Raw genomic sequence first — 27175 nt, 5'->3', positions numbered from 1 at the left:
AAACAGTGAGAAATAAGGTACAGTACTTGATATTTTAGAAACACTAAGCTATACTGAGGTACAAGATCACATGAAAGTTGACTGAACGCCTACTTATGGCCTCCTTGCTTTCTCTAAACTCATACTTTTGTTTGGTTTTTCTGAATACAGGAAAAGTATTAAAAAGAGAATTGTAAGTAAAACTAGAAAACAATTCATAATATGATTTCTATATACTACAAAACCTATTAAAATAACATAGTTGAACACTTCGAGTTATACATCCTGATGATGTAAAGGGATTCTGCTTTCCCTAGCAGTCACCTGAGGGTCCTAGTAGTCCATGAGCCTTGTTCAGGAAGATGACTTTCTCTGTCCCAGGAAACTATACACCTCTGAAGCTACATTCATTAAGCCAGGCTTTATGCTAAACTCTGTATTCACCCATCTCTCAGATGAGGAATCTTGAGGCTGAGAAGTGAAGGGAAAGGGTGGAGCCAGAGCTGGGCCCAAGCACAAACACCCAACATATGGGCTCCTGGGGCGTGAACTTGCACTGCAATGTGGAGCAAGCAACGTGCTACTCCACCTTATCCAGGGCCCTTCACAGTTCCACTCGCCTACAACTTGTTAGCAGCCCTTACTTTGGTCTGCACTTAATGCCAGAGCGTGATGAGCATTTCCTCTCAACAGAAGACCAATGAAAGCGCAAAAGAGGCTCTAGCAATCACCGTTCTGATCCAGGATAACCTCATTCTCAGAAATGACCCTGTCATCTTATGGACAGAAAAGACTGGCTTAAATCCTTATTATCAAGGAAGGATTCCCTCAATTTCCCATGGTCTTCCTCAAGACTGTGGTTTTACTGCTCTCAGCCTTCAATTCTGTTTCTCAGGAAAAAATACCCACTATAACCACACTGCAGAGCCCAGCAGCTCTCAGACTGTGACCCTTTTACACTCTAAAAACTACTGAGGAATCCAAGGAGCTTTTGTGTATGTGAGCCATAATCTACCAATATCTCCTGTATCAGAAATTAAAACTGAGAAATTTTTTAATCACTTAAATCACTGAAAAATATTAAATATGTTAATATAAGTAACATTTTTATGGGGGAAAAACTCTATTTTCAAAAAAAAAATAATGAGAAGGGTGATACTGTTTCACATTTTTCTAAAACTATTGAAGGTCATGCTTAATAAAAGCTGGCTAGATCTTGCCTCTGCTTCTGAGGTGTGGTATGTCATAGGTGGCCAAGGAAAATACCACTGTATCCTTGAGAGAATCAAAGTAAATAAAAGGGCTGGTAATGTCTTAGTATTACTTCAAAAATAGCTGGATCTTGAATGGGTGTCAGGAACACACACCCCCACCCCCGAGTCCTCCCACCACACTTGGAGAACCATCATTCTAGTCAAGCCAAATGTAGTCTTACATCTAGTTACAGCATATATCCACTCTCTAACTTGGATTCCAGCCTATTCCCTCCTGCTTCCTTACCACCGCGACCCCCCACCTCCCCAAGTACCATCGTTCCTAAAAAATAAAACTTCTTACTTAAGCTGTACCCTCTTTCTCTCAAGCCACCAAACTTCTTGAAACAGTTCCCGTTGCCTCTACTGTTCCTTCATTTTATGATTTTAATAAATAAAGTAATACGTTAAGACATTCTAATTTTTAAAAATTCAAACAATATAGATAAATCCCCACCCACAATTCCAGTCTCTTTGCCAGAGGAAGCAAGCACTGTTACCCCTAGAAAATACCCCAAGTCTATTTTGTAAACTAATCAGATTGATCTTATCTTCTTGTGATTTTTTTCCTCTTTAAATGATTATTAAAAATCCTGAATGAGAGTTCTGTTTAGATTCCAATGCTTCTGGTTACCCAAGGTGTAGGTCAAAGAATAAGTGCTACTAATTAGGAGACAATGGAGATAAAATGAGTGATGTTCCTATACAAAACAAGTACTAAACAAAATGCTATAACCATTCAGATTTTATGGCAACACAACATAATAAGACAGAATAATGAGACCTTGACATCTTGACATATATAGTGTCTTCAGGGTTTGTATAACATTTTCACATATATTTGCTCTTTAAAATTTCACAACCCATGAAGTTAATAGGAATTATGATTAACATTTTACAGATAAGATAGCCAAAGTTCTGGGAGAAAAAAATTACTGCTCAAAATTACATACCTAGAAAGACGCACACCAGAAACCACAGAGAGAAATTTTATCTTCTGACTCCAATCAAGCCCCACTTCTTTGTATTACTCAAAAATTCTCACAATAAAAAAAATTTTTTTTATTACATTCTTGCCTATTTTTTGAGCTAATTTGGAAAAAAATTATCTCTACTCCCAAAGCTGAAGACACAAAAATAAACCATAGGGGCATCTGAGTCAGTCAGTTAAGCGTCTGACTCTTGATTTAAGCTCAGGTCATGATTTCACAGTTGGTGAGTTTGAGCCCTGAACTGGGCTCTCTACTCATGGTGCAGAGCCTGCTTGGGATTCTGTCTCTCCCTCTTTCTCTGCCCCTCCTCCACTCACACTCTCTCTCAAAATAAACATTTTAAAAAATAGTAACTTCTGAATGCAAAAAAAAATTATTTTTGCTTCTTTATTATATAATACAATCCCTTAGAAAGCTTGCATTTTACTTAAAATAACAGTTGAAATTTACTAAAACCTACAACAGTAGACAGGTTATCAAATTAAAAAAAAAAAACTTCTTAAATCCTTTATTTAGTCATTGCCATTAATAAATACCCAAGATTCCTAATGTAAAGATGTACAGTTCCTAAAAAGAACACCACATATACATACTTCATGGATGCTACCCTTATATTTCAGTGTTACCCTTGAAATTCCTGCAAGGAACACAGGGAATCACATGGAAATTCCTTAAAATTCACAGTCAGAATTTTGAACTAAATTATTAAAAAGTACTAAATCTGTTTATACAAATAACAAAGCACTTAATTCATTATTAATCTTACTAGAATACTGTTTCCAAGCCCCTGTTTTTTTCCTACACCAAGACAGGTCCAGAGGATTCCAACACGTTTAAATGATTATGACACATCAGATTGGATTATGAAAAAAACTGAACTTAAACTATTTCTTATTAAGGGCTCTGAATCTTAGCATCTCAATTTTGCAAATAATAACATGGGAAAATTTTAAAACCATGATTAAACTAATCTTTTTAACACACCCTAGACTTTTAAAAATATGGGCAAGGAGTGAGGCGCCTGGCTGGCTTAGTCAGTGGAGAATTTAGCCCCACATTGAGTGTGGAGATTACTTAAAAATAAAATCTTTTAAAAATATATAAAGAAACAATATAACTGATTTTCTCCACATTTTACTCTTCTTAAATGTAAAAGATATACACCTGCTCTCAACATATCCTTGTCAGAAGGCCAAAAATCCATAGTGATAGTTCAATACTTAAGTTAGTCTAAAGAACTGCAAACCTGCTTTACCAACAAATTTTTGAGTGTTTCTCTTACCTCTGTCTCTGTACAATGTGAGTATCCCAATTTACCTGTAATAAAAATACAAAAAGTTACTTTCAAAGGATTTTAGCTTTTTCATACTGATAAAAATATCTCAGTTACTCTGGCATGGCTTCATTATATCTATGAAAAGCTATGCAAATAAAAGATGCTAGAATGACCAAACATTGTAGAAAGTCCTGCTTAGGGATTTGTTTAAATAGGACCAAAACAAAGTAATAGAAAGATGGGAAGAATATATTCAATTATAATAAGATCTAAAACACACACACATATTTAATATGCATATATACAAGTTAATGAAAGTAAAATAAAAATATTTTTATCAAAATCTTAATTTATTTTAAAAATATCTTAAAATACGTTAAATGTATTTAAAAGGTACTTTTTCTTTTTTTCTTTTTTTTCTTTTTTTCAACGTTTATTTATTTTTGGGACAGAGAGAGACAGAGCATGAACGGGGGAGGGGCAGAGAGAGAGGGAGACACAGAATCGGAAACAGGCTCCAGGCTCCGAGCCATCAGCCCAGAGCCTGACGCGGGGGTCGAACTCCTGGACCGTGAGATCATGACCTGGCTGAAGTCGGACGCTTAACCGACTGCGCCACCCAGGCGCCCCTAAAAGGTACCTTTTAAAATCCTCTAAAATACCTTCAAAAAATCTTTAAAGACTCTTGGGCTTCTTTCCAAACATATATTCCAGTTTAAAGGTACAGTGATCATTTCAATGAAAGCATAAATGTCTTAAACTAATAGTTTCTTTAATACATGATGGTTGTTTTTCTTTGATTAATGATTAGACAAAACCACATAATTAACTTAGTAATTTTTCCAATAGAGGATCACCTAATCGATAACTAGAATTGAAAAATATTTGGCTGCAGCAACATTTTCTCTTCATCACTGAGACTGAACACCAAGGAACATGTAAAATTATATATTTCTTTCACTTTGGATGAATAAAACATACTTTTTCAATAAAAAACACCTATCTTAAAGATCACTTATTAAGTAGTTTTAACAAAAAGAACAGGTTACACATTTATATTGGGTACTAAAAAATGTAATTTCCCCAGTCCACACATCTTAAATCTCATTGTCCTCACTTCAAACATACATTAATCTCTACCTCCTTTCCTCCAATAACATTATCCTTCCCCCTAACTGCTTCCTCTCTCCAGGCTATGACCCCCACACCTAGCCCTAACCCACAGTGGTTGTTCCATCAGTCTGTGTTTTTTCTTTAATGCTTAATGAGAATTTATACACCTTAGAGTTTATGATATCACACACACACACACACACACACACACACACACACACACAAAACATAATGTTTTTTGTGTGCCTCCTGACTCTTAAAATGAAAAAACTGAAACCCACAATTTCTGATGACCTAATAATCCTAATGTGAAATATTGGCTGAAATTGAGACCAGAAGATAAGTGACCACAGGTTCTGTGAATTAAAAATGATTTACGAGCAATAAATAAAGATTACATGAACATACAGATCGAATGGGTTTAATATATAAAGGTTTTACCAATTTGACAACAAACTTCATATATTGAAAAAATATATATATAAAGGTTTTATATACTATGGTTTGATAAATACATAACTGTTATTTATATATTCATATATTGTTACATGAAACTGTATAATATAGAATTTTATATATATTATACAGTTTTATGTATGTGTATATGACTGCTCAGAACATCAGTGCTTTTGGTAGATTAATTATCCTTGACTCCTACAGAAAGGGTGATTAACTTAACCTAGCAAAGTATTGTGAACAGGAGCAGCTCAAAGAAAGGCACAGACTACCGCTCAACAAACATTTAGACTGTCTAGGGAAGGGAAGGGGAGGGGAGGGGAGGGAAGGAAGGAGGGGGAAATACAGTGTTAAGACAACTATAACAGAGAACAAACTGTTTGAAAGTACATGGAAGTACATCTTCAGTATGACAGATTCTTAATTTTTTTTTTCAACGTTTATTTTTATTTTTGGGACAGAGAGAGACAGAGCATGAACGGGGGAGGGCAGAGAGAGAGGGAGACACAGAATCGGAAACAGGCTCCAGGCTCCGAGCCATCAGCCCAGAGCCTGACGCGGGGCTCAAACTCACGGACCGCGAGATCGTGACCTGGCTGAAGTCGGACGCTTAACCGACTGCGCCACCCAGGCGCCCCGACATATTCTTAAGGTAAAGAGAATTGCAAAGAAATCTACAATTTTACGTAGGTTTGTTGTTGGTAGTATAGTTGGTAAAAATTTTTGAAACTATTTTGTATGTGTTGTAGCACTGAGCAAATAAATACAGTGATATTGCTGGGAATTATGAACTGAAGGAGAAGGAGCATACAATCCTAACATGTGGGAAGGAGAGGAAGAGCCTGTGGTGGTAAACTGGAATTAGAGGTATTATCTAACTTCAAAAAAAACATACTCCTTAGCTTCTCTTCCAAAAGAGGGAGAAGCAATAGTACCCCATTTTGCAAGAGCACACCTAGCCCATTCTCCCTCAAAGGAACCAGGACTTGGGATTGGCTGACTCCACAGATGGGACAGAGAAATTACAAGATAAGCTGGAACATCTTTTTCCACCAGAAAGTAATGAAGTACTCAAAGAATGACAGAGTGATGTCAAAAGGACTTGTGAGTCCTATGAAATAAGATTTTTTTCAATGACCTCTATTATAAAACTGAAAATTATTTCCTATTTTTGTGAGAGTGCACAACCACTTCTGTTTATTCAATATGACCCAGTGACTAAATCATGCAACTACAGAAATGTGGTTAACTACGAAATGCTTGACCACCTACACTATTCTGCCATCCAAATCCCTGCCCAGACTCTGACCCAGGAATCAGAAAAATCCTAATTACATGACAGCAGAGCTAAAAGGAACCTTGGAAACGATCTTGCCCAATCCATTCATTTTACCAATGAGTAATCTGAGCCTGAGGAGTCAAATGACTTGCACAAAATGACAGAGCTAAGAGTAGACTCTAAGGCTCCTGACCTTTGTCATGACCTGTCCTCCATTCCCACTTGCAGTGGCCACTGGGGTTAGGATAGGGGATTGCAGAGGTGCTATCCCAGCTACCTACCAATTATAATACTGTATCTGGGGAAATGGGAAAATGTATTCCTCAATTTAACAGTTGGTAAGAAATTTTCATTTGACAACTTTTGAGTCCTCTATCAAAGGTCAACCACCTGTTTTCCAAAACTAAACCTAAGGAATCCCTCTAAAACCTAGAATCATATAACTTCACTTTCTACAAGTACAGTAAACTAAGCTGATGGTAGGCCTAACCAAGGTTTCAGATTATTAAATGCAGTGAATTCTTTCTTTCAACAATTAAAGTTCTAACAACTTTATTATTATTAGGTTAATTAAAAGGCTAGATTAACTATCTGATGATGTAAAATAAAAGGAAATATCTGAAATGATACTTAACATTAGGTTTCAAAATTTTCCAACATTATCATTGTACTTACACTCTAAGAAGAGGGATGATATGCATAGCAAGCCAAAACTTCAGCTTACTGTTTCCCAAAAGGAATGAGCATTTTAATAATGCTGGAAGAATCAAGGCTAAATTTTTTTAGGTCCTTTTTTTTAACTGATTCTGAAATATCTGATCTGCTCTTAAGATTTACTAGACAAGTTAGTTCCTTCATGTCCTAGGAAATGGAAAAATCAACCTTCCTATAAACTGACATAAAATGGCTTTAAGAAACAAACCAGCCCTAATGCAAAATGTCTGTCATAAAGAAATCCTCAACTAATACAATGCAAACTAATCAGACGCTTCCATTCAACAAGTCTACTCAATGTTACCAGAAAGAGCATTTTGGTGAACAAACCTTAGAAGACCACTCTGGTCTTAGAAGACCACGCCTGGGTGGCTCAGTTGGTTAAGCATCCTACTCTTAATTTCAGCTCAGGTCACTATTTCATGGTTTGGGAGATCAAGCCCAGCATCGGGCCCTGTGCTGACAGCTTGGAGCCTGCTTGGGATTCTTTCTCTTCCTCTCTCTCTCTCTGCCTGTCCCCCGCCCCCACACACATGCATACCCTATCAAAATAAATAAATAAACATTAGAAAAAAAAAAAAAAGACCACTCATAGTCTTGGCTGTTCAGATTTAGGCCTAACATAGCACACTCTCTGAAATGGCCTCACCTCAGTGGAATCACAAAATTTGATGAACCACACAACTACACGGTGGAAATTAAGGTACAGTTTCAGAAAAAATTCAAGATGTTCATGTAGATGAATAATACTTGTAAGCTAGTAGAAACCTCAGTGTGCAGCTGAATTGTCTGTCACACAGCCACGTTATGAATATGATTCAAATTAGCTGAATAAGAAGGCGGCACACAATGCCCACCAAAAAGACACAGGGCCCCTATAATCTTTATGATAAATAAATAGCTCTCAGAATTATTCTCCAAATTTTCCCATGGGACCAAATGTGGGCAATGTTTGGGTCCATCTGTGAAAGTATGTTCTTTTTTTCATGCTGAAACTGAGCATCAGTATCAATAGATAAACCCTGTCCTCCTGTCAGCTTGCCTCTGCCCCCTCATTCATTGAATAAATATTTGCTAACACCTACTAAGTACTAAAATACTGATGATATAGCAGCAACCAAGCCACACATAGTCCTTGCTCCCTTTTTGAAAGAGAGGGAATGCATGAGGGAGGGATAGGGCTTACGTTCAGTGAACACAGACCCAAAGAAACAAATAAAATAACTACAACTGGTAATAAATGCTATTAAGGACAGAAAAGGGAGAGAGAGAAAATAACAGAAATGATCCAATTTACAGTGGTCAGACAAGATATTTAAATAGAGATCATGATGTTGGGTAGCGTCTAATTACAGGGTTGACAGAAAAACCTGTTCTAGATCCCTGGAAGTGTTTGGTTGGGGGGGGGGAGCATAAAATGCATTTGGAAAGACAGGCAGGGGTAGATCACACAGGCCTTTCAGGACAGTGTAAGGAGTTTAGATTTGATTTTAAAGACAATGGGAAGCTACTGGAGGAGATTAAGCAAGGGCATGAGCTGATTCAAGGTGGGTTTCCCGGTTGGTCCTGCTCTGTGGAGGGTCAAGGTGAAAGCATGAAGGAGCGGGGGTGGCAAACAGGGGTGGAGTTGGGGAAAAGCAATGAGCCCAGGTGGTGGCAGTGACCAGGAAGCAGAGAATTAAGATATAATTTAGAAGCAGAATTAACAGGATTTGCTAATGGATTGTACTGGGAATGGAGCAGGGTGAGAAGGGAAGAATGATACCCTGGACAAGCCATGTTTTCAGGAACAGCATTCTCAAAGACTTGATTCAAACCAATCAACATCAAGCTTAAGTTCAAGACTCAAATACCCTGAGGGCACCTAGCTGGTTCAGTCAGAAGAGCATGCAACTTTTGATCCTGGAGTCATGAGTTTCAGCCCCATGTTGGGTGTAGAAATTACTTCAATAAATAAAAATAAACGTAAAAAAAAAACCAGAACTCATACTCTGTAAGAGACAAATATATTAAGTACACTTTTGGGACAATTTTTATATGAAAACTAGAGAAAAAGTACAACTTTGAACAGTTAGACCAAAGTTTAATAATAAAATAATCCCTACAGCCTAACCACACCTGAGTTTCTTAAACATCATGGCCGTTAAAGGCTCAGAATCCACGACCAGATGTTTCAGTGTCAAAAGTTATGACACTGAAACTGTACAATCATTAGCTTATACCTATGTCCCCCAACAAAAATTTTTTGCCAAGTAACATTTATAGTGAAAAAAGATCTATACACTTGACACAAGAAACAGTCATATAAAGGATCTTTTATTTGTTAAATAATCAAATCATTATCCACTATGCCATACAATCTCACTAGTATAGCTACTGAAAGATTAACAGGAATTTAGAATTTAGATATGGGAGAAAATTGGTATACTTGCTAACCAAACAAAGATTGTGTGTTCATCAAGCTCCTCTTCTTGGCCTGGCTGTCAGGAAGAATGAAATAAAATCTGATGTTCCACTACCACAAAAGCCCAGTGCTATAGCCTTTTCTTCTTCACACCTGTTGATAATTACCCTTTCTCTTAGCTGCCTTGGGAAGGCAGTGTGGCAGAATAACAAGAGCAAGCCTTTAGACTTGGACAGACCTAGGTTCAAATCTCACTTCCATACTTACTAATAGTGTGATGTAATTTTAAAATATTTGTGTATTTATTTTTGAAAGACAGGGAATGCATGCGGGAAGGACAGAGAGAGAGGGAGACAAAAAGAAGCCCAAGCAGGCTTCACACTGTCAACGTAGAGCCTGACACAGGGCTCAGACCCATAAACCTTGAGTTCATGACCTGACCCAAAATCAAGAGTTGGATGCTTAACCAACTGAGCCACCCAGGTGCCCCTGTGATGTAACTTTAAAGTAAAATATTTCCAGGGTTTTCCACCTTCTCATCTACTTAAAAAAAAAAAAAAAAAAAAGGAATAGTATCTACCTCACGGGCTTACATGAAAATTAAATGGAAAAAAATGTTTTGAGGGGCTCTGCACAATGCCTACTGCAGGAGCTCAGCAACTGGTAGCTAAGCTTACCACTATTAACCCTGTGGAAAGATGAGAAATGTAAATACATTAAAATAGAGTCCTAAGAAAAACAGAGCAATAAATAAAAAATAAATAAATAAAAAAGTAGCTAAATCACATGAAAAAATACTATAAAATTCAACTCATTTTTATACTTCTTGTATAGATCTTTAAAAGCTACTACCTTTCACTCCATACCTCTCCACAGAGGTTCCTAACACATAGCTTCCCCCCAATTCCTTATGTGGTGGTGTCCAGGATGATGACACTCAAATGGTCAACAACAGCTGGAGCTCAGCAATGGCTCAGGAGGAGGTGGTGGGGAGTGAATTGTCATTAGGTATTACTCAAAACTGGGGGCGCCTGGGTGGCTCAGTTGGTTAAGCATCTGATTTCGGCTCAGGTCATGATCTCACGGTCTGTGGGTTCAAGCCCCGTGTCAAGCTCTGTGCTGACAGCTCAGAGCCTGGAGCCTGCTTCAGATTCTGTGTCTCCCTCTCTCTCTGACCCTCCCCCGGTCACGCTCTGTCTCCCTCTCTCTCTCTCAAAAATAAATAAAGATTGCCTGAAATGGCAATCTCGATAATCAACCCATAAATAAAAATACTGTAAAGTCCCCAGAACTTACTACTTTACATGGCAAGGTGATTCTGAAGCTGTGATTAAGTTAAGGCTCTAGAGATGGCGAGATTATGCTGGACCATCCAGGCAGGACCAATGTAACATAGAGCTTTATGAGAGACAGGAGAGTCCAAGAAGGAGCTGTGATGACAGAAGCAAAGACTGAAGCCATGTGAATGCAAGAAGGGGGACACAGGCAAAGGAATATGGAAAGTCTCTAGAAGTTGGAAGAGGCAAGGACCAGATTGTCCGTTGCAGCCTCCAGAAGAAATATAGCCCTGAAAATACCTTGATTTTAGCACACAAGACCCATTTTCAGACTTCTGACCTCCAGAACTGTAAGCTAATTTTGTGTTGTTTTAAGCTACGAAATTAGCGATGACTTCTTACAGGAAATGAATACACAGACCATGAAAAAGTCAAAGCAATATTACATGCTCTCACCATCTCAAACCCGACCCCAGGCTACCCTGTGTACAAGAGAATCCCATGCAGAATGTTCCAGAGTCAGAACTCGCCCACTGAACACAAGGTAATGGAGTACAGTGGTTAAGAGCAAGGGCTCCAGGCCAGACTCTTGGGGCTTGAATCCCAGGTGGGCTGCTGGCTAAGTTTAAGGCCTCTATACTTTAGTCTCCCATTTAGAAGGCAGAGGCTAAGAAGAGTACCTATCTCCTGGAGTTGTTGTCAAGATCAAAAGTAATAATCCAACTAAACTGCTTAGCCGACTGAAGGTCTCATAGTAAACACTTAATATGAGCTTAATATGAGCCATTTAAGTCTTTGACCTTCTCTCCAAGGAGGAAATAAGCTGAAAGACTCTTGTCTTCCAAACCCAAAAAACTGTAAGTCAACAGACCACTGGGTCCCTCAGATCCCTAGGTATAATTTAACGGGCCCTCTCCTGTGCCTTGGCCTGTAAGTTCGAGGGGTCTCCCGTGTGTCTACACACTGTGTTGGCCCAAAGAGAACGCAGCTGAGCTTTCATAAATGTATTAAACTTTCCTGAAATGTGACTCACAGGAAGGAGTTCAGTCCTCGCCCTCTCACCAACTCTCTCCTCCCTGTCTCCTCAGGGTAGCGTAAACGGTTGCCTTTTACTGCCAGTGCATGCCCTTGGCAGTCTTATCTTGCCTCTCAAGTGCTCCTTCCAAGACTGGCAGCACTCTATGAATGATTCTAGTTACTATAATTTTTCATCTCCCTACACTGAACATCTCTGGTTGAAAACTTCACTTAGATATTCTACTTTTATAAGACATCAACCTCAAGGGAAATGCTATGACCAGTGGAACTACTCTGAACACCTCTACCAGAAATGCATTAAAGCCAAAGGCATCCATCCAACTACCCGGAACATTTCTAGAAATACATGCCATTCAAACCAACCCCTGCAATGCTCTTTTAAACTCCAAGAAAATAAATTATTTTTAATGAAATATCTCATTAATACTTAAAATTAATCCAAAGCAATCGCTTTATGTAGTTGAAACACATTGTAAATGCCAGTGTAAAACCTTCATTTTTACAGCTGAGGAGGCTCAAGCTCTAGAGATAAATGATTCATTGAAGGTCAAGGAACTGTGACCAGTTACCCAGGCTGCTGACCCACTAGTCGTCCTACGGTCTCCCCTGGCTCAGTAAGGGAGAGGCTGGGAAGCAATGGATGCCTAAAGGTGAAGCACAGAGTCCACACTAGTGGGAAATACTAAAAACAAACTTTCTAAGTATCACTTTGGTTTATTTGTTCACTGATCATGACTAATAAATGCAGATAGAGAAAAAAATATGCTGTTAATGTGAGCCTTATGCCCTCTTAATAGGACAAAGAATCCCTTGACTAATCAATATGAACAATACATTTAATCACACTTTGTAGAATTTAAAGCATAATCTTACTATTTTAAAGAAGTGTAGAAGCATAAAGGCATCACATGTTTGCTTCTGTAACACGATGTTGCTCTTAGAGGTAACTGACTTTGATCCTGGTCAGGAATAAAACCTCTAATCTTAATACCACTTATGGAAAAAATGTCACCCATCTCTTCATTCATAGACAGTGTCTATGTGACAGGCCCTTCCAGAACCTGACTCTCCTTTCTTGAGAACTTCTAACTCCTATCTGTAGACTCTGCCCTAAGCCAGGCTCTGTGACCTTTCATGTCAGTTATCTTTGCCATAAATCTCAACTTTATCTTAATTCTGAAATATGGGCTTCTGCTTTATTTTTGAGGCCCACTCTTTACTTTGTATCCTAGATCCCATAATAAAACCCCTTATCTTTAAAAAACCAAAACCAAAAACAAAAAACCATGGCTTATTATTGCCAGTCACTTTCCTAGGGATTATAGTCTAGCCCTTGAACCTCACATCAGTAACTAAAACCAACTACCAGACTTTCCCAGCATAGACCACTTACTGGCTCTTATCTGTATCACTGTCTACCTTTTCTGGCTCTGCTTGCTCATGAGATGAGCAAGTCCTGCAAATGGATATCGTGGGGCCTGGCTGGTGGAACGAACACCCCTGATTGTCGTCCACCCATGAAGGCAGGCTTCACCATCATCATGGCCACCCTCCAATCTAGGAGTAAGTTTGGTCCAGACCCCACACCCTCCCAACCTGTTCTAGAGTGACCAAAATTGATCTTGTTCTAAAAAGAAAGTTTTAAAAATGTTTTAATTATTAGAGTGTGATTTTTCTTTCTATTAAGCAACCTTAATTAACTAAACTTTATATCATCTCATTGAACAAAAATCATTAAAGGTCAAGTATTTTCCACTAAAAAATAATTTCAGCATGTTCCACCAAAACTCAAGTATTATCTTTGTGTATTTTACGTATACAAAATTTATATAGCAAAAAGGTTTAATCTTTTGTGCCAATTCAAACTGGATGGTAATGACAGTCTTACCATCTTCAGAAGAGTTGTGAGGGCAAGTACAGGGTGGAAGGTGTCCATAGCCATTAGCAAGGTTTGCCATGGGAACAGACAGGAGTGACAATACAGAAGACACATTCCTGACACTCCTGTGTTAGAGGACAGGATGATGGAAATTGTGTTTCTTTTTGTAAACAGTGTGGATTTGGATTAAAATTTTCCCTGCCGATATTAATTCAAGCATTAGGGGTGCCTGAGTGGCTCACTCAGTTGGTAAAGTGTCCGACTCTCGATCTCAGGTCAGGTCATGATCTCATGGTTCACTGACAAGGTGGAACCTGCTTGGAATTCTCTTCCTCTCTCCCTTTCCCTCTGCCCATCCCCAACTCAAGTGCATGCCCTCTCTCTCTCTCTCAAAATAAACTTAAAAAAAAAATAAAGCATGTTTAAAAAAAAAAAATTAATTGCTTAAATTTCATGAGGCTTCAGAAGAAATCCACTGAGATCACAGCATACTATCACCTTATTCAAGAATAAAGAAGACTTGGAGGGGAACCTCCCCAAGCTAAATTATAAAAAAAGGACTACCAAGTGCCAGTTCCAAACATTCCTGTATTTCCTGTCAAGTGAATAATTCTGGTTTTCATGCATTTCATAAGCATTTCATAAGTGCATTCCGCTTAGAATCTCCTCTCCCACCCTGGCATCATGTATGAGACCATACTAGCCAACAGAAACCTTGTCAAAGAGGTATCTCAAGTACTTCTATTCGCAAACGCAAGCTCCTTTAGTTATACTGCCATAACTACCACCCATGTTCACTTACCCAAACATGTTATGATATAAGCTTCAGAGCTGAGAATTAAAACCACACCTTCTACTGCTTACTCCTGTATCTTCCGTGTTACCATGCAACATTAAAGAGTTGATCTGCAAAGGAACTTGGTAGGAATAAATATGACTCCACAGGAAAAATATTTTTTCCAGGCCAATTTAGTTTCTAACAAGTCATTATCTTCCCACCCTATGCTGCCTCTCCTGCCTTCCCAACAGCCAAGTACCCAGGTGGGAAGTCTGAGAGCCTTCCAAGATTCCTTCCTCTTTCTCACCCCCACATCAAACACCAAAGGGCCTGCCGGGGTGCCTAGGTAGCTCAGTTGGTTAAGCCTCCCACTCTTGATTTGGGCTCAGGTCATGATCTCTCAGTTGGTGAGTCCCACATGGGGCTCTGTGTTGACTGCATGGAATCTGCTTGGGATTCTTGGTCTCCCTTTCTCTCTGGCCCTCCCCTGCTTGTATGCTCTCTCAAAAATAAATAAACTTAAAAACAACAACAACAACAAAAAAAAAACTAAAGGGCCACATCCTGTACTATTTCCTAGATTGCTCTCAATCGGACTCTTTCTCCCCGAGGTCTGCCCTTGTTCAGACCTCCGTCATACCATAAATACTCCCAACTGGTTAGGCAACTTAAAGGTTACTAAGATCTAATGATAGTATGAAATGTCTGCTGGTGTCTCTGCCCTTGTTTTTAGCCAATTCAATCCATCTTCTACAAAACTCCCATCGTTACCTATCCAAAAAGAGTAATCTGCTTACATCATTTTCCTGCTTAAAATCCTTATATGGCTCTCTATTGCCTATACAGGCTAACATACAAACTCAACAGTGCAGCACAAAAACATCCTTCATAACCTGATCCCAGCCAACATACCTTTCTAGTCTGTCTCATTCTCCACCACACCCCCACACATCCCATGCTCCAGGCACAGCGGACGCCCACTGCAAGGAAGACAAACAGGTTCAACTTCACGTGCCAACTCCAAGTAAGTGGTAGTGGCTGCCTGAAGCAAAGCTGAGAACTCTGAAGCTGCTTATAAATTTAGCAGCAAAAATGCAATGACTGATGAAACAGTGTCTGCTTTTGGTATGGGGAAGTGGGTGTCAGCACAAATGCCATTCTACAATTTACGTACTACTGTTCTTTGAATAGTTCTTCCACATTTCTAAACCTTGTACTTGTTGCTTCTGCCTAAGTGTCCTCCCTTTATCCCACTGCTCATCCTTCAAGGCCTCCAGAAAATTGGTCTCCTCTATGAAGTCTGCCTTACATCACAACAGCACACAGTCACCCTCTCCCTTAGGCTCACACGGTTTTCTGTACATGTCTCTATCACTTTAGAATTACTGTAACTGTACTGTAAGTGTTAGTTTATGCACCTGTGATCTTCTTGGTATGGGTGCACTTCATTCTTCTTTGTATCTTTAAACCTGGTACAGTACACTTAGAAGGCACTCAAACACTGGTGAAATGAATAAATGAAATCGTGGGATGGGCGATTCCTCTAACATGATATTATTGCTAAAATCCAGGAAGATATGGCCAAGCCCAGAACCAGACAACCTGTGGTGACTGACAGTGGCATTCTACCACTATTCATCACCTATCTCTCTATATATCTTTATCTCTGAAAAATACAAGATATGAGAGAAGTATACTGGGTAGAAATTTGGCTTCCAATTAGACTGGGCCATGAATGGGAAATATGAGGAAAAAAGACAACAGACCCAAAGTTTTAAAAATACATTAGCCCAAGTAGCATAAAAAGATCTGAGAGTCAGTTTTCAGAAGTTACATATGGATCAGCAAATCCTGCTATTATTAGTGATATAGCCTTTCCATATACATGACACTAATCAAATCCTGATGAAATTCATACTAATGTCCCAGATTGGTTTTAATTCTTAAAATTTGGGAGTGGCATCAGGGAAATGTAAATCAAAACTACAAGGAGGTGTCACCTCATAGAAAATGGCTCAAATCAACAACACAAGAAACAACAGGTGTTGGTGAAGATGTAGAGAAAAAGGGACAATTGTGCACTGTTGGTGGGAATGCAAACTGGTACAGCCACTATGGAAAACATCTCAAAAAGGTAAATATAGAACTACCCTACTACTACAAAAACACTAATTGAAAAGGATACATGTACCCCCTATGTTTATAGCAGCATTATTTACGATAGACAAGATATGGAAGCAGCCCAGTGTCCCATCAATTGATGAATAAGGAAAAAGTGTTACAAACACACAACGAAATATTATTCAGCCATAAAAAAGAATGAAATCTTGCCATCTGCAATGACATGGATGGAGAGAGAGTATTATGCTAAGTGAAATAAGCCAATCAGAGAAAGACAAATACCATATGACTTTACTCATGTGTGGAACTTAAGAAACAAAGCAAATGAGGAAAGGGGGGAAAAAAGAGGGAGAAACAGAGACACATAAACAAAGAAACAAACTTAATTACAGAGAACAAATGGATGGTTCCAGAGGGCAGGTGCTTGGGGGTATGCATTAAATAGGTGATAGGAATTAAGGAGTACACTTGTGATGAGCACTGGGTAATATATGGAATTGCTGAATCACTATATTGTACACCTGAAACTAATATAACACTGTATGTCAACTAACTGGAATTAAAACAAGAACTTTTTAAAAAATTAAAATTAGGGATGCCTGGGTGGCTCAGTCAGTTAAGCATCCAACTTTGGTTGCACAGGTCATGATCTCATGGTTCATGGGTTCGAGCCCCGTGTTGGGCTCTGTGCTGACAGCTCAGAGCCTGAAGCCTGCTTCAGATTCTGTGTCTCCCTCTATCTGACCCTCTCCTGTTTGTGTTGTCTCTCTTTCTCAAAAATAAGTAAACATTAAACATTTTTTAAATAAAAAATTAAAATTAAAGGTGCATGTGAGCGGCTTGGTCGATTAAGTGTCCAACTTTGGCTCTCAGGTCATGATCTCACAATTCACGAGCTCAAGCCCTGCATCGGGTTCTCTGAAGTCAGCACAGAGCCCGCTTCAGATCCTCTGTCCCCCTCTCTCTCTGCCCCTACCCCACTTGTGCTCTTTCTCTCTCTCTCTCTCAAAAATAAATAAGAACATTAAAACAATCTTTTAATAAAATTAAAAAACAAAATGTTTGTGAGATGCAATCATTTTGGAAAAAAACTTTTGGCAGTACCTATTAACACTGAAAATACCCAACTACTATGAACTAGCAATTCTACCTTTAGGTATATACTCAACACAAATGCTATATTCGTTCACCCAAAGATCTGCTTAATAATGTTCACAACAGCATTTTCCATAATTTCCAATAGCTCAATATCCAAATGTAGGATCCAAAAAATCAAACAACCATGGATAAATTATAGTATATTAATACAAGGGGGTATGATACTAAAATGTGAATGAACTACAACTATATGCAACAATATAGATCAATCTCAGAAAGCTCAGAGAAAAAACTCACGCATTAGGCTGTATAATACTAGTTGATTCTGTACACATAGGTTCAAATATATGCAAAACTTATGGTGTTATAATTCATGACAGTGGTGACTCTTGGGGTGGTTGCTGACTGAAAGGGTATACAGACAGGTCTGCTGGGATGTTAATAACGTCCTGTTCCTTGACCTGTATTCTGATTACACAGTGTATTCACATTGTGAAAATTCATCATTTATAATTTATGCACTTTTCTGTGAGTTATACCTTAATGAAAATTCGCTTTTAAAATAAAGACAAGATAGAGACATTTACAAATAACAAAAACTGAGTGAATTTAATAGTAACAGACTTGCACTAAAGTAAATACTAAAGAAATTCTTCAAACAGGAGGGAAATGATCCCAGAAGAAAGTATAGTAATGCAGGAAGAACTACAGAGCATGGGAATGGCAAATATGTGAAAAAATCCAAATGAATATTAAATTGTACAAAAATGATGTCATATTTTAAATCTATGATAAACTAAAATACATGTCAACAACCATAAAACAACAAAAGGAGATCAACGAAGTTAGGATGTTCTAAGATCTCTGCACTGTCCAGAGAATAACACAGTAAGTAGTTTATATGAAATTTTAATAAAAATTCAATAATGCATGTTTGGTTAAGATATTTTATGAGCATATCACAAGAATATATTTTATCCACACCCTATACTCCAGAGCAGTAATGCAAATGCATGTTTACAAAATGGACAACTATTTCAAATGTGATCAATCACCAACATTCTGTATGGTTCTACTGCAGCCTCAGGGACAGCTAGCCCTGAGTATCCATAACTACTTATAACAGGAAGGCCAATGATGACAAGATTTGTCCCAAACCAGTTCGTGACCACCCACATACTCCAGTCACTCCATACTGGACCCCAGGCCACATTTCACTGACCTCCCCTCAGCTCCAGTATATCCAAGTTGATATCCCAATCAGGCTCCCCTGGCTTTAGCCCCCAGGTATCTCTCCCTTTGGGTAAACAGCGTGTACAGACTGCTCTCTCTCAACCTCTGTATTCAACTTGGCTCTATGGTATTCATTACATAACTGCAGAAAAGATGTGGTAGGCATGCCAGTAAAAGCGAGATACCAGAAAGAGATACCTCACAAATCTAACAAAGTTTGAACACCAAAAAGAACTATGCCTTATGCTATTTGAATTCTTCTTCTATATTTAAAACAAAACAACACCAGCATCAACAATCATACCCCGTGCTGGGCTCCTGAGAGGTATGTCTGATTGTAGGGCCAGGACAAAATACATACACATCATAAACCTTAAAGTATCTTGTAGCACCAGAAAGTATAGATGTGCTCAAAAACACAAAAGGATAGCTGCATGTCAAAGGGACACAGGAGCCAACATGAAGGAGCTTCCAATGGCTACAGCTGGAACAATTTGAGCAACAAAATAACATGGTAATGAATAACGAAGTATAAAATATACATGATTCCAGAATGATATAAATACATAAATGGGGGGAAAGGGACAAATCTTCCTTACAGAAGAAGTCCAAATAATATTAAGTAGTAACAAAATATAAAATTATATTAAAATTAAGTAATATAAAATTAAGTAGTAATAACAATATTAATTCACCCCTCCAGGAAAAGGCCCCCTTCTCGAATGCAGGCTAGACTTAGTGACTCCTTTCCAAAGAACAGATTGTAGAAAAGGTAACTCTTTACTGGAGAAACCCAGCAAGTAAGTGCATATCCCCAGTGGTGTCGTGTCAATATTGTATGCCTCCATCCTACGTGATGAGAGGAGCCCCTTTCCCTATGTGGTAATAATTCTTTGCCCAAACACATAATCCCAGTCTAGTCAGGAAAACATTAGGCAAACATAAATGGAAGGATAGCCTGCAAAACCCCTGACCAGTACTCCTCAAGACTGTCAACTCAGGGGAAACCAGGAAAGTCTAAGAAACCACAACAGACCAGAAGTATTCCATACTGTATTATGGAATAATACAGTATTCCATATTATACAGGAAAAAGGCCATTAACAGAAAAACTAGGGAAATCCAAGCGAAGTATGGAGTTTAATTAATAGCAATGTGCCAGCGCTGGCTTCTTAGTTTTGACAAACAGCACAGTAGAAGATGGTAACATTAAGAGAACTGGGTAAGAAGTACACAGGAATTCTCTGTGCTATCTTTCAAACTTTTCTGTATATCTAAAATTATCTCAAAATAAAAAGCTTATTGGGACACCTGGGTGGCTCAGTCGGTTAAGCCTCCAACTTCGGCTCGGGTCATGATCTTGCAGTTTACAAGTTCAAGCCCCACATCAGGCTCAGTGCTGACAGCTCAGAGCCTAGAGCCTGCTTCAGATTCTGTGTCTCCTTCTCTCTCTGCCCCTCCCCCACGCTCGCTTGCTCTCTCTCTCTCAAAAATAAATAAACATTTAAAAAAATGTTTATAAAAAACCCACTATTTTTGGGAATAGGCAATGTTTTCCTCAGAGTTTTAAACAAATATCTAGAAGAAGATTGTTTCTCTTTTTTCTACTTAGCCAACAGGAAGCAAGCAGGAAACATAATATGGCTCAGATGACACTATTATGAAAGCAGGATGGGAAATGTTGCCATTTTACAGAATTTGTGATGCGGGAAAGTGATTCTGACCTTAGAAATAAAACAGGCAGAGCGTGACTCGTCATCTCTCACCAACATTTAGTCCTTGGTAGATCAATGGTTGTTTTCTTCTAAAGATGAGTCATAATTCTTGGTGAGGCTAATGGCTTTCCAAAAGAACCCCAACTTACTTAAGTACCCATATCTGTATATAACCAAACTCTTTCCACTGTTTTCCTCTGCAGAAGGCAGAAACACAGATACAAAGCACAAACGCACTATTGCACAATTTCTGCCAAAAATGTCTGTGGCTACTCTCACATAATGCAACACAACTAGAAGTATGTTGGAGGGTAAACTGGAGTCAAGTGACAGCAATGTTACTGATTATGGCTAAAATATCTTAATTTTGTAAATGACTACCTGAACATATCACTGAAGCCCCACCCAGGGGCCTAGAAGAGGCTTGTGTAAATAAGTGGGCTCAGGGTTGAAGCTGCACTAGCTTCGTGGTAAACTTCCCACTGTGTTTATGTTTTATCTTCTCTTCTTCAATGTCTAAAACAATTTATTTTTATATCGCTCACTGCTTACACAATAGCAGGAACTCAATTCATGTTTTTAAAATTTAATTACCCAACATATTTGGACATACTGTTCAAATGGAATAATCCTTACCTATTACTGTGCCTGATAAGACATTTCACCAACCCCTAATACCATCATTCACCCCCAAACTCTACCCTGGACACATACACATAAATCTCAAAAGTTCCTTCCATTTAATGATCAGGATGTGAACACTCAAGAATTATACCAAGAATGAACAAGAATTAATCTTTTAAAATATGTTTTCACTATTTTAACCTTCTCCACAACTATTCGGTCTCTCTTTAAAATCAAATAGTATATTATTCCAGGACCAATTCTCCCACCAAATTAGCATGAAACTTGCTGAGAAGTTGACAGATCATGTCCTCTTTTCAAAGTCCAAACAAAGCCTGAATGTTTCCTATACCAAGGGATGCCGTTATTAGTATGCACGCAGGCTTTCATTGTTCCTCAAAGGAAAACCTAGTACCAATCTAAGATTATTTTAAATCAAGATGTGGTCATTTTAAATGTTCTTTATACATCTACCATTATAGATACATCGAAGATTTTGAAACCAAAATCTGAAATAAGTTTTTTTTTTTTGTCAGATGAGTATTTAAGGACTAAGAGGCTGCTGAGAGACCATGCAATGGATCTAAGCTCTAATACTGCTGTTATTAATAATTCTTTGTGGCATCCCAGGGGGAAAAAAAAGTTTTAATCTTTCAAAGATCTGGAATATAACCTAAATTCCATCAATGACTCTTACTAAATAATGTGTATAGTAAAATGTGTTCCAAATGCCAGTTAGGTACACTGGTGACAAAGAGCAGGCTCTATATGTAGACCCTAAGTGTCTTTAACTCATTTGACAGAGGTGTGAAAGCAAAAACTTCATCAAACTGTTACCAGACAATAAGGTCTTACTATGGCTACAAGTACATAAACATTGGGTAAAATAAAAATGTTAAGTTATCCAGCTAAGAAGAATCATAAGCCCTCTTGATTCTAAGCAAGTTTCCTTCTATCATCACAGAAATAACTTCACAAAATATACTAATTCATGATTTAATCATTTTTACTCTTAAGACATCCTTTAAAGAACTAATATTTTCTTCTTTAATTTATCTCCTTCAGTCCTTTATCACACTGCTTTCATAGCCATGTTAGTATATGGCACTAGATTATATCTGAATGCTAAATAAAATTGCCTATTCCTTTTTTTTTCCGTATTGGTCTCATTTCCGTGTCTCCCACATCTTTCATCATTTTCCGATTTCCTTTATAAAGTATTTCTAATTTAATTCAAACTGATTGTGAAAATTCCGGATGTATCAACACTGTTAAAAGTAAACAAGAACTAAAATCAATTACTACTATATTCAACCCCAAAACAAGTTCAGAAAGCATGTGAGCAACATGCATCCCACGCATCTATGGGATTAAGAGGAGCAATACTACTGATAGGGAACCAATACCACTTGTTCATTCATTCAACAGCAGAGGGAACAGTGGCCAGCTGAAAGACTCACTCACTGGAGGATAACCGCCAGGATCCGATTCTCCACTCTGAACACAACGCTGCGTACCACTCATCATCTGCTAGACCAATAGTTCTCAACAGATCACTTTGCCCTCCCAGGGGACATTTAGACATGTCCAGAGACATTTTTCATTGTTATGACTTGGGGGAGGGGATGGGTAGTTAGTGGCATCCAGTGGGTAGAGATCACGGATGCTGCTGTACATCCTATACAGGCACAGGGAAGCCCCATACCGAATTATTCATCCAAAAATGTCAATGGTGCTGAGACTGAGAAACCCTGACCCAAACATTTGTCCCAATTCTGAGTAAAAATGCAGAATTGCAGGACCAGAGGCACCATGGTGTGAAAGGACACAAAATTAGGGGAAAAAGGAAACTAAAACTTACTGAGTATCTGCTACATACTAAGCCTTGCTGTTGTCATCTTACACGCATCATCTCACTTAAACACTCTCTCGTGAAAAAGTCATCTATTCTCATTTTACAGATGACAAGGCTGGACTCAGGGTGACTGTATATGCAGAACTTGAGTGTCTTTAACTCATTAATTAAGGGAGGTTAAGGAAGTTACTCAAGGTTACTCAGCTAGGAAGGGGAGGAATCATGACCCAAATTCAAACCAAATCTGTTTCTAAGCCTAGAGGTTGAAAGACCTGGATTTTATTCAAAGTTACCAGTATGAATTTAAGCAAGTCCCTTATTTCCCTAAACCTCCATTTGGAAATAAATCAATGGGTAAATGTATGAAAATATAAATGCTGTTGATTGCCAACAACATACATGATAAATGCCCTACAATGAAAAAGTACTTCTTAGAATTGAAGTGTCATGATTACCATTTTTCCTTAAAAACAATTTATACATGTGCACAGTATAAGTTATCATTAATTTTTAAGAATCAAGATTAAGTGCTCAGTTGTACCTTCTGTAGCCATGCAACTACTCTTAAAGCCTAGGAGTAAATAAATTAATATAAACAACATTTTGGTATGAACTTCCTAAAGATTTTTAATCGGTCAACCCTAAAATGCTCAAGACTGTATCAACAACTTTGGTTGGGCTCTCTCCACAACTGGTAGCAGAAATCATGAGCAGAACTAAGGAAGAAGATGGGGTGCCTGTGTAGCACAGTTAAGCATCTGACTATTGACTGATCTCAGTTCAAGTCATGATTTGCTGTTTGTGGGTTCAAGCCCTGCATCAGGTTCTGCGCTGATGGCTTGGAGCCTGCTTGGGATTCTCTCTATCTCTCTCTCTCTCTCTCTCCATGTCCCTCCCCCCCCATTCCCTCTCTCTCTCTCAAAATAAACTTTAAAAATTAAAAAAAAAAAAAAAGAACTAAGGAACAACAGAAAATGTTGTTTATAAATCCATTGCCACTACTGCAGGGGAAACTACTATTCTCTCCATGAAAAGAGTATTACATTGAGGTCAAGATGTTATCACTCATAGGAATGATGCAAAATAATAACGATAATTCATTTTAACTACCACCAGAATACACCCTTGTCTTTGACAAGTAAACTACTGTAGGTCCATAAACATAACATAAACCACACTCTTCTGGGATCAAGTTCAGAGAAAGATAATGTAAACTGCTGTTTGTTCCTTCCAGAAGTCACCAGTACCAAATGCTACTTCTAAAAGGGGGGTGCAGGGCACCTGGTTGGCTCAGTTAAGGGTGTGATGTCTGAGTCCAGCTCAAAGGTCATGATCTAGTGGCTTATGGGTTCGAGCCTCTTGTCAGGCTCTGTGCTGACAGCTCAGAGCCTGGAGCCTGCTTCAGATTCTGTGTCTCCCTCCCTCTCTGTTCCCCCCTGCTTGCGCTCTCTCTCAAAAATAAATAAACATTAAAAAAATAATAAAATAAAACGGGGTTGCACCCAACATTATTTTCCTTAGAAATGCCAGATTCCAAGGCATGGCTTTGCTGTATTTTATAATAAATTTATCTTTTAATATCACATTAATACACTGTAAGTAAATTATAATCCCGAGTATTTTCCACTAATGTTAAGTCAAAACTTAAAAACAATAAACACATCAAATAAACTAAAAACTATTTGAAATAAAATAATTTCTAAAGAATTATAAAGACTCAATTTAAATAAATAAAAGTTCTAAAATGTGTTTAACACACACACACACACAAATTAATATTCTGGTGGAATTGAAAGAATTGTTATCCATAACCTTGAACGTTTTTTATTTTAAATAAGGATTTGCATTAAATGTCATTTTACTAACTACTTATGAATTACATCTTTCACCGTTAGCATTTTGATACTTTCATCAACTTTCTAAAAGTGAGGGCAGATTATTTCTCTATGTTCTTAACATACTTGCCTCTCAAAAGACTGAATTACATTAAAACTGACATGAAAAACCTATTATCAATCCCTTCATCACCATCACTAAATCTGAGTAAGCCCTAGCTACATATTAACGTGTAGGTGATAATCTTGAAGAATTTACACCAGACAATGACCTAACCAAAATCCATTTTGTTTATCTGAAATCCTGTCAACGTTTGACTCGACAAACCTGTTTTTTCATCACAACAAATTCTAATACGCAGGTAAACAGCAGTTGTTTTATAATTTTCAAGAGCTAGATAGAAATCATTATTTAATCTCCTTCCATCTCTCCCAATATAACAAAATTCTCCTCGGGGCTTTTTATATTTCCTAACCAAAGGAATTTGTTGCCAAATTAAAAAAAAAAATACTATTAGCTGACTATTCATTCTGAAAGGTGTAATTTTCGTGACAGCAGAATTAAGTATCCTTGGTGAGATCTCAAGTGAACCTTTCATAGCACCTATCACATCATAAATGCAACCCCAGTAAATAGCCCTGGCATGTAAGTATGTATACATAGCTTATCACGAAAAGGACCCAACCCATTCCATTTCCCAAACAAGACGCGGGCAGCTGTCCTATGACAGTGTGTACAATTACCAGCACCCTGGGCAGGTCGGATGGCCCAGCCGGAGTGCGGAGGGCGGCGCAGGCCCGCCCAGACACCCTCTTCACAGCCCCTCTTTGTGCCGCTACCCGCCCCCACCCCCTGCTCTGACCTACGTGGGGCGCCGCTCCACCACAGCGCCAGCACCACCCTCCCCCGCCGGCCCCAGGCCCGGCTCCTCCCGGTCTCCCTTGGGAGGTGGGGGGTCGCGGGGCGGAAGAGCCGGGCCCAGGGACTGCGAGGGAAAAGGGGGGGGGGGGGGGCACAGCGGGGATCCTCCTGTGGGAGGTAAGGGTCGCGGAGAGGGGGCAGGGCCCAGGGACTGCGAGGGAAAAGAGGGGCCGAGGAGGGGGTCCTCTCGTGGTGGGGGGGTGGGAGGGGGGGGTCGCGGGGCGGAAGGACCAGGCCGGGGACTGCGAGGGAAAGGGGGTCGTGGCGGGGATTCTCCGCGGGGACGCAGGTCGGCGGCCTCACCCGCAGCGGGGGGCGGCTCTCCCGCGTCGCCGGGCGCCAGGGTGACGGCGCCGTCCCTCCAGACACGGATCTGCGCGGCTGAGCGCACGCGGTGGCGGGGCTGGCGGCGGCCGGCGTCCGCGGCACGCAGGGAGCCGCAGCACTGGTAGCACACGGCCCACGCCTGCTCCTCGTTGATGGGCTGGTTGTAGAGCCTCAGTATCTCCTCCAAGCTCAGCGCGTCCGGCGGGCCGCCCGCCGCCTCGGGGTCCGGCGGCCCCTCGCCACCCGCCGGCTCCGCCCGGGGCTCCCCGCCGCCCGCCGGGCCCGCCGGCTGAGCCATCCCGCGGGTCGGCGCTGCGCTCGGCCGCCGCGCCTTGTGCCGGCGTCTCTTCAGGTCCGGAGCATCGTCTCGGCGCGCCGCCGCCTCCTCATCCCCGGAACCGCCCCGCCCAACCTGGCCGCGCGCGCCGCCGCGGGGGACCAGGCAGGGAACGGGGCGAGGGCCCGGCGGCCGTGGGCGAGCGGAGCGCGGCGAGGACGCCGCGGCCGTCCTGACCAGGCCGCCGCTGCCGCCGGCAGCCCGTAGCGACGCGATGGCGTCCGCCGGCCCCGCCCCGCGCCCGTCGCGCGCTCAGTGCCCGGGCTGCGGAGCCGCCCCTCTAGGGGTCCGCACGACTGGGAGCGCCGGCGTGCGCTCCGCCGCCGCGCTGATCATTCCGACCGCAGCCATCCCCCGCCAAGCGGAGAGGCCGCTGGCGCTGGATCCCCCTGAAATTGGCTCGCCGGAAGTCTAATTAGGAACTCGAACCCAGCCTGGAGCGAATTCCTAATAAAGGTCTGTTGAACTGCTCCGGCACCGGCTCCCAGGCCGCCCCGCCTGCCCCCATCCACCGCAGGACCCCTCCCGCAGGGCGCTGATCCCGCGCCTCCTTCAAGCCTGCACGCGGTTTCTCTTGACCAGCCGACTTCGTACTGAGCCCGGCCTCGCTCCTTCGTCATGTCCCGGACCCGCCCTTGCTCTTTCTGGAGTAGCTGTCGCCATCAATATA

General features: G+C 40.2%; 1 protein-coding gene across 1 annotated transcript in view; it reads right to left on the bottom strand.

Moving 5' to 3' along the window:
- Positions 1 to 26723, bottom strand: part of SPIRE1 (spire type actin nucleation factor 1) — a 205540-nt gene extending 178817 nt beyond the window's left edge. Inside the window, 2 exon segments of the mRNA XM_043559432.1 lie at positions 3507 to 3541; positions 26145 to 26723. Of these exon segments, the coding sequence (XP_043415367.1) occupies positions 3507 to 3541; positions 26145 to 26466 (357 nt within the window). The 5' untranslated portion in view covers positions 26467 to 26723.
- Between the last annotated feature and the right edge of the window lie 452 nt (positions 26724 to 27175).

The sequence above is a fragment of the Prionailurus bengalensis genome, chromosome D3 (genome assembly GCF_016509475.1).
Source record: "Prionailurus bengalensis isolate Pbe53 chromosome D3, Fcat_Pben_1.1_paternal_pri, whole genome shotgun sequence".
In the NCBI taxonomy this organism is placed as follows: Eukaryota; Metazoa; Chordata; class Mammalia; order Carnivora; family Felidae; genus Prionailurus; species Prionailurus bengalensis.
Note: the sequence above shows the minus strand (reverse complement) of the source record. Positions and strands in the feature narration are given on the sequence as shown.